The sequence below is a fragment of the Aquarana catesbeiana genome, linkage group LG03 (assembly GCF_042186555.1).
Source record: "Aquarana catesbeiana isolate 2022-GZ linkage group LG03, ASM4218655v1, whole genome shotgun sequence".
Lineage (NCBI taxonomy): Eukaryota > Metazoa > Chordata > Amphibia > Anura > Ranidae > Aquarana > Aquarana catesbeiana.
The window spans coordinates 688503134-688517121 of record NC_133326.1 but is presented as its reverse complement, the minus strand read 5'-3'; the positions used below and the strand labels follow the sequence as shown (position 1 = coordinate 688517121).

At 43.8% G+C, this 13988-nt stretch overlaps 1 protein-coding gene across 1 annotated transcript in view; it reads right to left on the bottom strand.

Moving 5' to 3' along the window:
• LOC141134158 (uncharacterized) overlaps positions 1-13988 on the bottom strand; it is an 89461-nt gene that overhangs the window by 55373 nt on the left and 20100 nt on the right. The window contains exon 6 of the mRNA XM_073623743.1: positions 6998-7155. Coding sequence (XP_073479844.1) covers positions 6998-7155 — 158 coding nt within the window. The remainder of the gene's footprint in view (positions 1-6997; positions 7156-13988) is intronic.

The window sequence follows — 13988 nt, the reverse complement described above, 5'->3', positions numbered from 1 at the left end:
TTAGAAGAAAACCTGTTGAAGTCTGAAAAAGATTTGAGACTGGGGCGGAGGTTCACCTTCCAGCAGGACAACGTTGACCCTAAACATAAAGCCAGAGCTACAATGGAATGGTTTAGATCAAATCATATTCATGTGTTAGAATGGCACAGTTAAAGTCCAGACCTAACTCCAATTGAGAATCTGTGGCAAGACTTGAAAATTGCTTTTCACACACGCTCTCCATCCAATCTGACAGAGCTTGAGATATTTTGCAAAGAAGAATGAGCAAAAATGTCCCTCTCTAGATGTGCAAAGCTGGTAGAGACATCCCCAAAAAGACTTGCAGCTGTAATTGCAGTGAAAGGAGGTTCTACAAAGTATTGACTCAGGGGGGCTGAATACAAATGTACCCCACACTTTTCACATATTTATTTGTAAAAAAATGTTGAAAACCATTTATAATTTTCCTTCCACTTCACAATTATGAGCCACTTTGTGTTGGTCTATCACATAAAGTCCCAATAAAATACATTTAAGTTTTTGGCTGTAACATGACAAAATGTGGAAAATTTCAAGGGGTATGAATAATTTTTAAAGGCACTGTAGGTGAGGATGGCGTCTCTTGCCCTGCTGCCTCATAGGACACATCACATGTCCCAGGAGGCTTCAGGACCATTCACAGAGCGCTGGATGAGCTCACATATGCACAGTGGGGAGCCAATTGTGGTTCCTCAGGAAGCCACAGCTTGTTCCTGTTTGCAAGATGGCAGCCCCGGACTGCTGACTTCTCTTTCTAAAAATGCCATTCGACTTGGCTCTCATGCTAATCCATAAAACATGGAGCTTGGTGTTGGTGCAGCTGATGCAGCGTATCATTGTTCAGGTAACTGATAGAGGGAGGAGGAGGTGAAGGTGTTAGAGATAGGATGGAGGTGGGAGGTACAGGAGATAAGGGAGGTGAAAGGGTTAAAAAAAAAACAGTTAACCCCCCCCCCCCCACCATTAATCAGCTGCTGCCGTCTCCTTCATTCATTTATTTTATTCATTGATAAAGTACTCATTTCCTACCCTTCTTTCAACTTTTACAACAATGTACTTTTATTACATTGCAGCTGATCGGTGGTAACCCTAAAAAAGCCTTTCACTGGCAGTCCCTCTCCTTTATCTGGCAATAACTCATCTCCAAATGTTTGTTTAAAAAGATGCCTCTAAATAACCTTTTCCAGTGATCTTCAGGCCACTCTGCTACTACAATCCAGGGCTACAGCAAGAGAACTGTAAACTGTGTTGACACCACAACTTCACAGGCCCCTAACCTGAGGTCTCTGTTCAGTTATAATGGGTGTTGCTGAAAAGAATATCGATGGTGGGGCCAGTCATTTTTTTGGAGGATGTTAGGGAGTACAAATATGGGAGTATTGATTTGTAAAGGGTTTGTAATGGCAACTACTGTATCTCTAGACATCTCCTGTAGCATGTTTACAGTCTCTGACCATCTCCTGTAGCATGCCTGCAGTCTGACCACCTAGCATAGTAGGTCCCTGCTCTCTGACCATCTCCTGCAGCATGTTTCCAATCTCTGTCTCCTACAGCAGTGGTCATCAACCCTGTCCTCATAGCCCACTAACAGGCCAGGTTTTATGTGTACCTTACCAGACTAGAATACTGCAATCACTGAGCAGCAAATGATATCACCTGTGATGTATTTCAGTTATCTTGCAAACCTGGCCTGTTATGCCCCGTACACACGGTCAGATTTTCCGATGGAAAATGTGTGATAGGACCTTGTTGTCGGAAATTCCGACCGTGTGTAGGCTCCATCACACATTTTCCATCGGATTTTCCGACACACAAAGTTTGAGAGCAGGATATAAAATTTTCCGACAACAAAATCCGTTGTCGGAAATTCCGATCGTGTGTACACAAATCCGACGGACAAAGTGCCACGCATGCTCAGAATAAATAAAGAGATAAAAGCTATTGGCCACTGCCCCGTTTATAGTCCCAACGTACGCGTTTTACGTCATCACATTTAGAACGATCGGATTTTCCGACAACTTTGTGTGACCGTGTGTATGCAAGACAAGCTTGAGCCAACATCCTTTGGAAAAAATCCTAGGATTTTGTTGTCGGAATGTCTGAACAAAGTCCGACCGTGTGTACTGGGCATTAGTGGGCCCTGAGGACAGGGTTGATGACCACTTTCCTACAGAATATCCTCTGTATCTCATCATCTCCTGTAGCCTGTTAGCATACCTCCCAGGTTTTTGAGATGGAAATGAGGGACACCTATTAGGAAAAGTATATAGGCATAGGACACACCCCCTGCCATGCCCCCTTAAAGGAGAATTAAAAAAAAAAAATGAAAGCATTGGTTAAACCCACAAGTGCTTTCTTTTACCACTACTATTCTTTTATATTGGCCTTTGAAATATACAAATGCAGCAATTAGAAATTGAATGAAAGGTTTGGTGCTGGGAAACACTTTTTGAAAGATAAAAAGTGCATTTTATATACATCTATATAGATCAGACCAAAATGAGGGACAAATGAGGAGGAAAGAGGAACAGAGGGACATTGTTCCAAATCAGGGACAGTTGGGAGTTATGCTGTTTGCAGTCTCTGACCATCTCCTGTGATATGTCTGCAGTCTTTAATTATTTCCTGTAGCATGCCTGCTATCTCTGATCAACTCCTGCCGCATGTCCTCAGTATATCATCATCGCCCATAGCAGTCTCTGGCCATCTCCTGTAGTATGTCTCTAGTCTCTGTTCATCTTCCCTAATATTTCTGCAGTCTCTATTTCCTTTGGTGAAATAGCAGTCTTTGACCATCTTCTGCAGCACATTCTCAGTATCTCACCATCTTCTGTTTTATAAAAGCAGAAGGTGCAATCAGTGCAGAAATATATAAATGAAATAATATAAAACAACCCTTTACGTATGCAAGCTGAACACTAAAGAATTATCACAAAAATCCAAAGTAGCAAATATTGTATCAAGGTAAAAGTGCAGTGCAAACAAATGACAGTCCAGAATATTGATGAAAAAGCAATTCCTGGATTGAATAGTTTTCAGTGTAAAAGTAAGTCCAGAGAGTTAGTGGACAACAGGTCCTAGAAAACCTTCACCAGTGACGATAAAATCCACAATAGGTGACAGTCTCTCCACCTCCGGTCTTATTTTCTACTCTCGCCTCAAGGCATGGACTCCTAAACAGGTAGTCATGCAAGCAGACCCCAATATCCAATGGGTCCAACTCCAAAGGCTCAATACGGGTATCAGGCCATATATAATAAGAAAGAGAAGATCTAAGTGCTCACTGTGTAATTATAAATGTATTTATGTCCACACATGGACTACTCACGTTTAAAATGATGACTACAGTCATAAAATCACAGACATGTGTCTGTCTTGTTTCGAAGGGCGGCAGCGGGCGACATCATACGCAGCTCTCCCCCCGTACGCGTTATGTTCCAGTGAACTTCCTCAGCAGGGCGGGGCTACGGCATCACCAGTCAGTCTATTTATAGAGGGCCGCTGTTATGGCAACAGCTGACGCCGGAAACAGCTGAGCTAGGCGGCGACGTCATCCGTCAGCCTAAACTAGATGCACCGCTGTTATGGCAACGTCCGACGCCGGAAACAGTGGCAAAAAGAGGTATATATGAATACAGCTCTGCGGCCCATATAACAGAACAATCACTATAAAAAGCTTTTAAGACTTTCATCTAATATAAGCTCAATAATCTCAACTTGCTGTGTATTTCTACACCTCAAGAAATTAACATAAAAAGTAAGAACTAAAAACAAATAACAAATAGAACCAGTAAAATTGGGACACTGCCCTCATGTGGGTGATAATGATACCACAACCACACAATTACTTAGTCCCACTACAAATTCAATATTACATCACCCGATGCCTTCCTTCAGAACTTTTAACAATAAAAGCATTACCAATACAAAATAAAATCAAAGACATTAATAAAATTATTAAAAAATGTACAAAAAATCCACTCAAATAGCATCAAAAAATGATGTATAATAATACAGTGAGAGAAAAATGACATGATAATACATAATAATGACATAATAATGATTTGATTTGTTATATTTTCTATTTTTTTGGATGCATAGAATGCACTTTTTGGTTAAGTTCTATTGGCAGATAGCATGTCTATTTTTATTTGTTTTCCTTTTAATGCACAATAAAAAAATGTGTGGAATAATACTTGGCTATGTGTTTTACTTCAAATGACAGTTTGGGAGTAGGCAGTTACATTTTCAAAAATACAATGTAAAATTAACAACCAACACCAACATAGTATCTTTGATCTTAAAAACTACGGGATAATAGTGTTGTGGTAACTTGCCCAAAAAAAAAAAAAAAAACATAATAATATTATTCTTCATATCACTAGAAAAAAAAAAAGCCTTTGAAAATTCTTTTGCAATAACGCCATCAGTATCACCAGCAAAGCAGCTTCATTATTATCCCATTAAAGAAGAAGAGAATTGTGCGCTGCATTTCGAGATTTCATAATTTGCCACGTCACAAATGTTAATTCTCCATTACGAACGCTAGTTTACAAGACCGACCGCTTCTGGCTTGTCCTTGCTTCAGAGCATGCGTGTTTGTACTTTGGACTTTTGTCTGACAGACTTGTGTACACACGCTCGGAAAATCCGTAAACACAAATTTGTCTGCAGAAAATTTTAAAACCTGCCATCCATCATTTGTCTGTGGAAAATTCAACAACAATTGTCCGATGAAGCGTACACACGGTCAGATTTTCAGCCAACAGCCTGACATCACAAATTTCCCATTGGTAAATCCAATCGTGTGTACGAGGCGTAAGAGTAGTTCCCAAAACATGGCCTGTTGGGGGTACTCGAGGGCAGGGTTGAGAACCACTGTCCTATAGCATGCCTGCAGTCTCTGACCATCTCCTGTAATATGTCTACAGTCTCTGACTAGCTCTTGTGATATATCTGTAGTCACCATTTCTTATAGCGTGTCTAAAGGAGATCTCTGACCATCTCCTTTAGCAAGCTTGCAATCTCCGACCATCTCTTTTAGCATGCTCGCTGTCTAGCCATCTACTAGTATGTCTGCTGTCTCTGACCATCTTCTTTTATAGGTTTGCAGTCTCTTGTAGGCAGGTGCAGTCTTCTTTCTCCACTGTAAATGAGGTTTGACCGGAGCAGTACTACAGAGAGGAGAGGAAGTCAGTAGAAACTTGATCAGTTGGGGCCGGTGGAAATTTCACCTGGGGGGCGGCAACCCCCCATCGGTTGGTAGCACTTACCCCATCACTGGCGGGAGCCTCCTGTTCTCCACGGGTCATCATGGCGATGGCGGCGGCGGCGGCTTCCGTTTCCTCCCTCCTCCTCAGCAATCAATCAGGAGTCTTCTCTTGTCAGCCAATCGGAAAACGGGTTTCACACCCGGATTGAGGATCAGTCTTGAAAGGGCTGGACACATGAATAGGGGGTGAAAGGGGCCCTGAAAGGGGTCGGACACATGAATAGGGGGTGGCCACGGCGGCCATGGATAGATTCATGCTATGCATGAATCTATCCATTACATATAGGGGGTGGCCTGGAGAGAGGGGGTGGTGCCCGTGCACCCCTAATGGACGGGCTCTGCCCCTGAACTTGGTTTCTCTATGGTTTCCTCGGCCCCCTGGAGCAGCATTCTGGCTGACTATGCTGCATTCAGGTGATCCTAGTGGCCGTCTTGGGTCAAGCAGAGCCTTTTTAACTGCCTGCCCTCAGGTCTTGGTGGGCATTTCAGAAGTGGCTAGTGTAGGAAGATGTACCCTATCTGTCAGGGACAGCACTAGCGGTAGGGAGAGGTTCCTGAGGAGTAGAGGAAGCATAGGGCCTACGTCTACACTTCTGCAAGCTCCTGATTGGGTCAGACTGGCCATGCCGCAACTCCACCTCTCTCGCCAGGCGTTGCCTTCAGCTCAGGTCTTCTACTGCTACTCTCCACAGTATTGACTATAGGTTTCCTGGATGGGTGTTCTCACCAGGTTGTTGTGACTGTTTTGCAAGTTCATCAATATCCTAGTATTTGCATCTGGGCCTCAGTGTCATTATTAGCGCTGCACTACTCTGCACGTAACCTGACCATCTACTGTAGTATGTCTGCTGTCAGTGACCATCTCCTGTAACATGTTTGCCATCTCTGACCATCTCCTGTAACATGTTTGCCATCTCTGACCATCTCCTGTAACATGTTTGCCATCTCTGACCATCTCCTGTAACATGTTTGCCGTCTCTGACCATCTCCTGTAACATGTTTGCTGCCTCTGACCATCTCATATAACATGTTTTCCATCTCTGACCATCTCCTGTAACATGTTTGCTGCCTCTGACCATCTCCTGTAACATGTTTGCCGTCTCTGACCATCTGTAACATGTTTGCTGTCTCTGACCATCTCCTGTAACATGTTTGCTGCCTCTGGCCATCTCCTGTAACATGTTTTCCATCTCTGACCATCTCCTGTAACATATTTGTAGTCTCTTACCATCTCCTGTAGCATATCCAAAGCTTCTGACAGCCTTCTAAAGTAAGTCTGCAGTCTCTGAACATCTCCTGCAGCATGGCTGAAGTCTCTGATAGTTTTCTAACAATGCATACATTGAATCGCCCATTGGTGATTTCTGGGGCCACACTTGAATCCCTCTATACTGACAAAGTTGACCACCAGGGATTTCAATGTTTCAATGAGTGGGTTTCAATGAGGCTTAGAAAGAGGGCAGTGCTGGAACCAGAGAACACACTGGTGCATTTATGAAAGCTCACCCTGAGATGATATGAATACCATCAGCTACAGAAATGTAGTTAGCAGGCAGACAATGTACCCAATATGGAAATCAGACCCACTAGCCAATAATTTTATGTCCCCTGTCCGAATATAACCTTTTCATGCTCTTTAAGTTTTAACCATGAATGAATTCAGCTAATTTATAAAGTTAAGAAGCTGCACGGAAACAGAATACTTACATGGTTTAGCACTTTGAAGCAGTCACCATCGGAGGCCAGGTAAAGGAAAACCACGTCTCTATTGTGTGGATTACGAAGGCGTAGGTTCAGTGAAGGTCCACAGCACTCCACCTCCTGATGTATAGTGAACAGATCCTTCTTTTTCTTGGTCTGAAAAACTGAATGATGGTTAAGGTCAATGGTTTCTAAAGAGTTCCTCTAAAGATAAAAGACAGACACTATACTGGGGAGCCTTATGTACTAAATATGATCTTCCATTGCCGGCAAGGATGAGAAGTATTCACTAGACTCAGCCAATGACATCCTTTTCGCCTACTCTGTGTCTGCCCCCTACACACATGGTGGTAGGTTAATGGTGTCTGAATTAAGTTGCACTGTATATGCCTGTTACACGTCAACTAATAAACCATTTTAGATATCATGTTTAAGTCTAGGTTCACATCTATGCGGTTGATGCGTTTTTCAGGCACGTTTTGCATTTTTAAACCCGCATTTTTTATGCATTTTTGCTTGTATTATTCATGCATTTTTCTTTTTTTTTTTCCCTTTTAACCACTTCCGGACCGCCACAAACCGATATACATTCTAACTTTGACGGGGGATATCGTTGTTATGGCAGCAGCTAGCTGCCATAACCCCGTTATCATCTTGTTCGGTCGGCGGTCCGGTTTCAGATAAAAGTGGTCTCTGCGGCGCAAGATCACTTTAATCGGCAGCGGAAGAGGTGCCCTCCGCCGCTTACCAGGGCCGTCGGCAGCAGCGGAGGCGATCGGAAGTTCACCCTGCCTGGGCGTGGAGACGAATGAGGGGAAGATGGCCCCCACCCGTCTCCATGACATTGCAGGGCGGAAGCAACATCAAAACGTCACTTCCGCCCGTAGCTCTTAAAGGGCCATTTTTTTTTTATTTTTTTTTTTTAAATGACAAATTTATTGCATTTTTGTGTAAATAAGAGATCTGAGGTCTTTTTGACCCCAGATCTCATATTTAAGAGGTCCTGTCATGCTTTTTTTCTATTACAAGGGATGTTTACATTCCTTGTAATAGAATAAAAGTGACACAATTTAAAAAAAACAGTGTAAAAATAAAAAATAAAAGGTAAAATAAATTTTTTTTTTTTTTAAATGCGCCCCGTCCCACCAAACTCGCGTGCAGAAGCTAACACATATGTGAGTAGCGCCTGCATCTAAAAAATGCGTGTCCCAAGTGGTCCCCGCTCTCTCCTGGGAGCTGTGTGTTTCCCAGGAGACTGCGCGGTGGGGACGGGAAGAGGCGTAGACTCCCATGGGAGTCTATGCCAGAAGTGGGTGCAAATACCTGTCTTAGACAGGTATCTGCACCAAACTCCCCCCTGAAAGGTGCCAAATGTGACACCGGAGGGGGGGGTTCCGAAAAGCGGAAGTTCCATTTTTGTGTGGAACTCCGCTTTAAGTGGGTTGATTTACTAAAGGCAAATAGACAATGCACTTTGCAAGTGCAGCTGCTCCAGAGCTTAGTATATGAGGAAAAGATTCACTTTTCACTGAATACTCAATCAGGTGCAAGGAAAATAAAACACTTTTTTGCTTGCACATGATTGGATGATGGAAGTCAGCAGAGCTTCTGCCCATTTACTAATCTCTGGAGTTATTGTAAATTTTTTTTTGAATGGGTAGGGGTACAATGTACCCCATACTCATTCACATAGGGGGCGGGATCTGGGAGCCCCCTTGTTAAAGGAGGCTTTCAGATTCCGATAAGCCCCGTGCCCGCAGACCCCCACAAACACTGCCCAGGGTTGTTGGGAAGATGCCCTTGTCTCCAGCAACATGGGGACAAGGTGCTTTGGGGCAGGGATGGCAGAGCCCCCCCCCACTTGCCCCAAAGCACCCACCGCCCCATGTTGAGGGCATGTGGCCTGCTATGTCTATGGTTCAAGAAGAGGGGCGATCACTCGTCCCCTCCCTTTCCTGTGCTGCTGGGTTGCATACTCAGATAAGGGTCTGGGGGGAACCCAACACCATTTTTTTTTATTTTGGTGTGGGGTTCCCCTCCAAATCCATACCAGACCTGAAGGGCCTGGTATGGATTTGGGGGGTTGACCCCACGCTGTTTTTTTCTTGAATTATGTAGCTGGCAATTCTTTTTTGTACATTCAGCTGTCAGTGGGCAAACCCGCTGACAGCTGATGACTCATCCGTTGTTAAGGACAAGGCAGCCGGCTTCCTGGCATGCTCCTTAGCAACCCACTGTATACAGTTGCATTTCAGGTGTGACTCCATTGAAGTCTATTACACACAAAATGCAATCTGCTGCAGGAAAAACATCCCCGACCCTTTCAAAAATGCATAGATGTGAATGTGTACGATAGAAAACCATGTTAAATGGACTGTAGTGCATTTCTGAAAAATGTAAAAAGCACAAAAAAAAAGCACATAGGTGTGCACGTAGAGTAAAAAATTATTTTAACTCCTGCGGAAAAATTACTTGGCTCATTGATACCTACTCTAACTTACAGGCTACAAGTTTTGTTTTAGAACCTCTTAACGTCAGCGCCTCCCAGCCCTTCAAGAGGTTTATGGCGTAAGAAGGCATTGCTTAAGTCACGTGATCTAAAAACTTTTGGTTAGGTGCCGGAAACTGTGCCGGGAGCATGCACTGCGCATGCTCTCAGCACAGCTGTATGCACAGCAATTCATGCAAATATGCAGCCCCTCAGCGCCAAGGACCAGGCGCAGAGAGGCCACATATTTGCGTACGGCCGCCACCAAGGGGTTAATATGCTATTTATACTGTTGGATATTTTTACATTCTCGGCAGCTACATTCTAGCTGTCTACTATCTTCTTGACAATTTAAAAAGTTCTTTCATGCCATGGTTTGTACCTTAAAGTGGAGTTCCACCCAAAAGTGGAACTTCCGCTTTAAGTACCCCTTGCCCCTTTACATGCCACAATTGGCATGTCATTTTTTTTGGGGGGGGGGGCGGGACCTAGTTCCCCCCTCTTGGTCTGGTCGCCTGGCCGCCTAGTCGACCCCTCCCTCCCTGCAATTTTCTGGGACACGTCACAAGTCCCAGAAGATTGCCTGGCCACTGACAGTGCGCAGCATGGCATGGCGTGGCATCGCTCCTCACTGGCTGCAAGTGACAGCAGTGGGAGCCAATGGCTCCTGCTGCTTATGTCTCAGCCAGTGAGGAGGGAGAGACCCGGAAGAGCTGCTGCTCTCGGGCACATCACTCAATCAGCATTGGGCTCAGGTGTCTATGGAATGTTTGACCATTCTTCCAGAAGCGTATTTGTGAGGTCAGGCACTGATGTTGGACAAGAAGGCCTGGCTTGCAGACTCTGCTCTAATTCATCCCGAAGGTGTTCTATCGGGTTGAGGTCAGGACTTTGTACAGGCCACTCGCTCATCCATGTCTTTATGGACCTTGCTTTGTGCACTGGTCCAAATCATTTGGTGGACTGGGGATTATGGTGTGGGGTTGTTTATCAGGGGTTGGGCTTGGCCCCTTAGTTCCAGTGAAGGGAACTCTTAAAACATCAGCATACCAAGATATTTTGGACAATTTCATGCTCCCAACTTTGTGGGAACAGTTTGGGGATGGCCCCTTTCTGTTCCAACATGACTGCACACCAGTGCACAAAGCAAGGTCCTAAAAGACATGGATGAGCGAGTTTGGGTGGAGGAAGTCCAATTAGTCATATTCAATGAATAATCGGCGTCATCCATACATCCTCTCCGGAGATTTGTTATTAGCCATGTTTTTAAGGACTTTCGCCTTTTCGGCTGTAGAGATAGGGGCGTTCCGTGAATTCAAAACTTTGCTCTTTATGGTTTTTTTTTTTTAAATCAATAAGAATTTTATTGAAAAACAGCAATAAATCAGACACAGCACAGTTTGCAAGATCATATACATATCAGGCATAAGTTTGCGACCCTTGGTACGTAGCACTAAATCACAAACACTAATTACAACCGCATACTATTTAGCTCAAACACAAGACTAATCAAACAGTGGATTTCTGCAAAGGAGGACGATCCCGGGTGGGGCACACGTTCCAGTGACTATCGTATCCCTTCTACAATAGTAGACCTACTATAATTAGATCAGCCGGAGCTAGACCAGGAACCTCCAGCTAAGGCCCCCATATTGAATTTGTTCACACTACCCTTGTGCTGATAAATGTATTTTTCCAACCTGATAGTATCTCCCATTTGATTCAGCTTTTCTTTCACTGTGGGGGGTTCCGTTGACTTCCAATGTCTCAGAATTATTTTCCTAGCCTGGAAAAGGGCCCTAGCTACCGCTAGTCTAGAGGCTTCCCTCTCAAGGACATCTTCAATAATTCCCAACAAGCATAGTTTAGGGTTTTCCTTGAGACAGACCTGAAATACTCGGTTAATAGTTCCTATCACATACTTCCAATAGATATGCAATTTTGGGCACAGCCATAACATATGGATCAGATCACTGTGGTCTCTCATGCATCTTGCACAGGCAGGATCGTCTTGCACACCCATTCTCTCAATTCTAGCTGGCGTGTAATGGACACGCAAGAGTAAATATAGCTGGGACAGCCTTTGAGCCACATTTAGGGAACACCGGGGAAACTGCGGCAAGTGCCTCCTCCCACTGGTCCTCCTCAAAAGCCCCAATGTCATTTTCCCACTTGGATATGACCCCTGTAGTACTGTTACTTCCCTCATATAGTTGAAAATGGGTGTTATGCCCCGTACACATGGTCGGATTTTCCGATGGAAAATGTCAGATCGGAGCGTGTTGCCGGAAATTCCGACCGTGTGTGGGCTCCATCGGACATTTTCCATCGGATTTTCCGACACACAAAGTTGGAGAGCAGGAGATAAAATTTTCCGACAACAAAATCCGTTGTCGGAAATTCCGATCGTGTGTACACAAATCCGACGGACAAAGTGCCACGCATGCTCAGAATAAATAAAGAGATGAAAGCTATTGGCTACTGCCCCGTTTATAGTCCTGACGTACGTGTTTTACGTCACCGCGTTCAGAATGATCGGATTTTCCAACAACTTTGTGTGACCATGTGTATGCAAGACAAGTTTGAGCCAACATCCGTCGGAAAAAATCCTAGGATTTTGTTGTCGGAATGTCCGAACAAAGTCCGACCGTGTGTACGCCCTATTAGACTCTGAGTCCATGCGTCGGTTCCCAGTTGGGTCTTGACAGCATGTTGGAGTTGGAAATAATAAAACCGCATAGAGGCAGGGAGTTCAAATTCTATCTGTAAAGTATGGAATGAGTGTAATTTGCCGAGGAATAGCTTTTAAATATGTAGAAATATAGTCCTTAGAGAATTGGGGAGTGTCCCTATCATCTTTTAGATTGTAAAGTGAGAAATACATTTTTTGGAAAGCATTTGCGATTTTTTTCGGGTGGTAAACTTTAGTGCCATCTATAGGATTATGTACGAAGGGTAAATTTGATCTTGCTTGTCTCTTTTTAAAGTGACCTGTGAGGAGTTTGTCAGCTTTATTACTTTGAATTAATAAACTTAACAGAATTAAGCTGAAAGTATTCTTGTATTTAAGGTTTACGTTTATGCTGGACTCTTTTTTGAGACAGGAGAAACGTGTTGTTGCTCCACATAGTGGTTGGTCGAACAGCATGATCCTCTCTCAACGTAACAGAGACAGGAGCATGGTCCAACCTTGTTATAGAGTGAATGGCGGCACAAGATACTTTATGTAGCAGATGAAGGTCCATTAGGCAATAGTCAATTCTTGAAAAAGATTTATGTGCTGACGAAAAAAAGGTAAAGTCCTTTTCAGTGGGGTTAAGGCATCTCCAGACCGGCTTCATGCATGAAGTGGTGCAAATGGCGGTTGTAATATGATTTAAAAGCAGTGGTATCCAAAGTGGGGTTGAGGAGAGAATTAAAGTCTCCACACCATAGCACATGCCCTTGTTGCATTTGTTTAACTTTTTTTAAGTTTTCGTTGAAAATGGACTTGACCCGTGTTTGGTGCATATGGTGTAGATGGTGTTGAGACTACACACTAAGGTCAGATATCGAGCCTGAGGGTCCTCAGCAGAGTTATGTCTTACAAATACTGCTGAATTCTTAACAACTATAAAAATTGCTCTTTTCTTCCCAGTAGCATTAGCCATCATCATGTGAGGGTAGTCCTTATTAGAACATTTAGGAGGATTGACCTTCAGGACGTGTGATTCTTGAATACGAAGAACGTCTCTTTTTAACTTTTTTGCTTCCATCCATAATGTCCTGCGTTTATAGTGGCTGTTGAGCCCACGGGCGTTGAGTGATACAATTTTAAGCACCATGAGGTGTATACTGGTTGCTGATCACAGCTCCCACTGTATCAAATGGCCAAAGGTGGTAGAAAGGATATATTGCAGTACCTGGAAGTTGGCTTGATGTAGGCAAAGTCCTTGGGTCACAAAATAGTTAAGGATGCAGAATAATGTTGATAAATAGAAATACACTCATAACCCTGTAACGAAAAGGAGGATGATCCGGTGTTCTTGGACAACAACAAAGAAAAACACATAAAACAAAAAAGTGAAAAAGCAACCAATAAAAAAGCGTGAAATATTTCACAGAGCAGCATATGCTGGATCCAACAGTTGTGGGCTGGGAACTTTCAAAGGCCAAACTCCATGCGGGAGAGCAGATAAGCCTTTGCAATTGGCTATATCTGCTTCATGAAGGAAGAAGAAGGCCCGAAGGCTATATTACATTTGCATCATCGGCAGTTTCCCAATCACGACTCACTCTGGAGGGGGAATGCTTTGAGTGGAAGGGTTCATCTTCAGGGGGAAGTAGGCCCCAAATCCTAGCAAGGCGGAGGCCTTCCGCTACGGGGCAGCCATGAAGTATTTGCCATCTTTTGTGATAAGCAGCTTGGCAGGGAAGCCCCATCTATATACGATATGATGGTTACGCAAGAGCTTCGCTACACATTGCGTTAGTTTGCGTGCCATTATTGTGTATTGGGACAGATCTGTA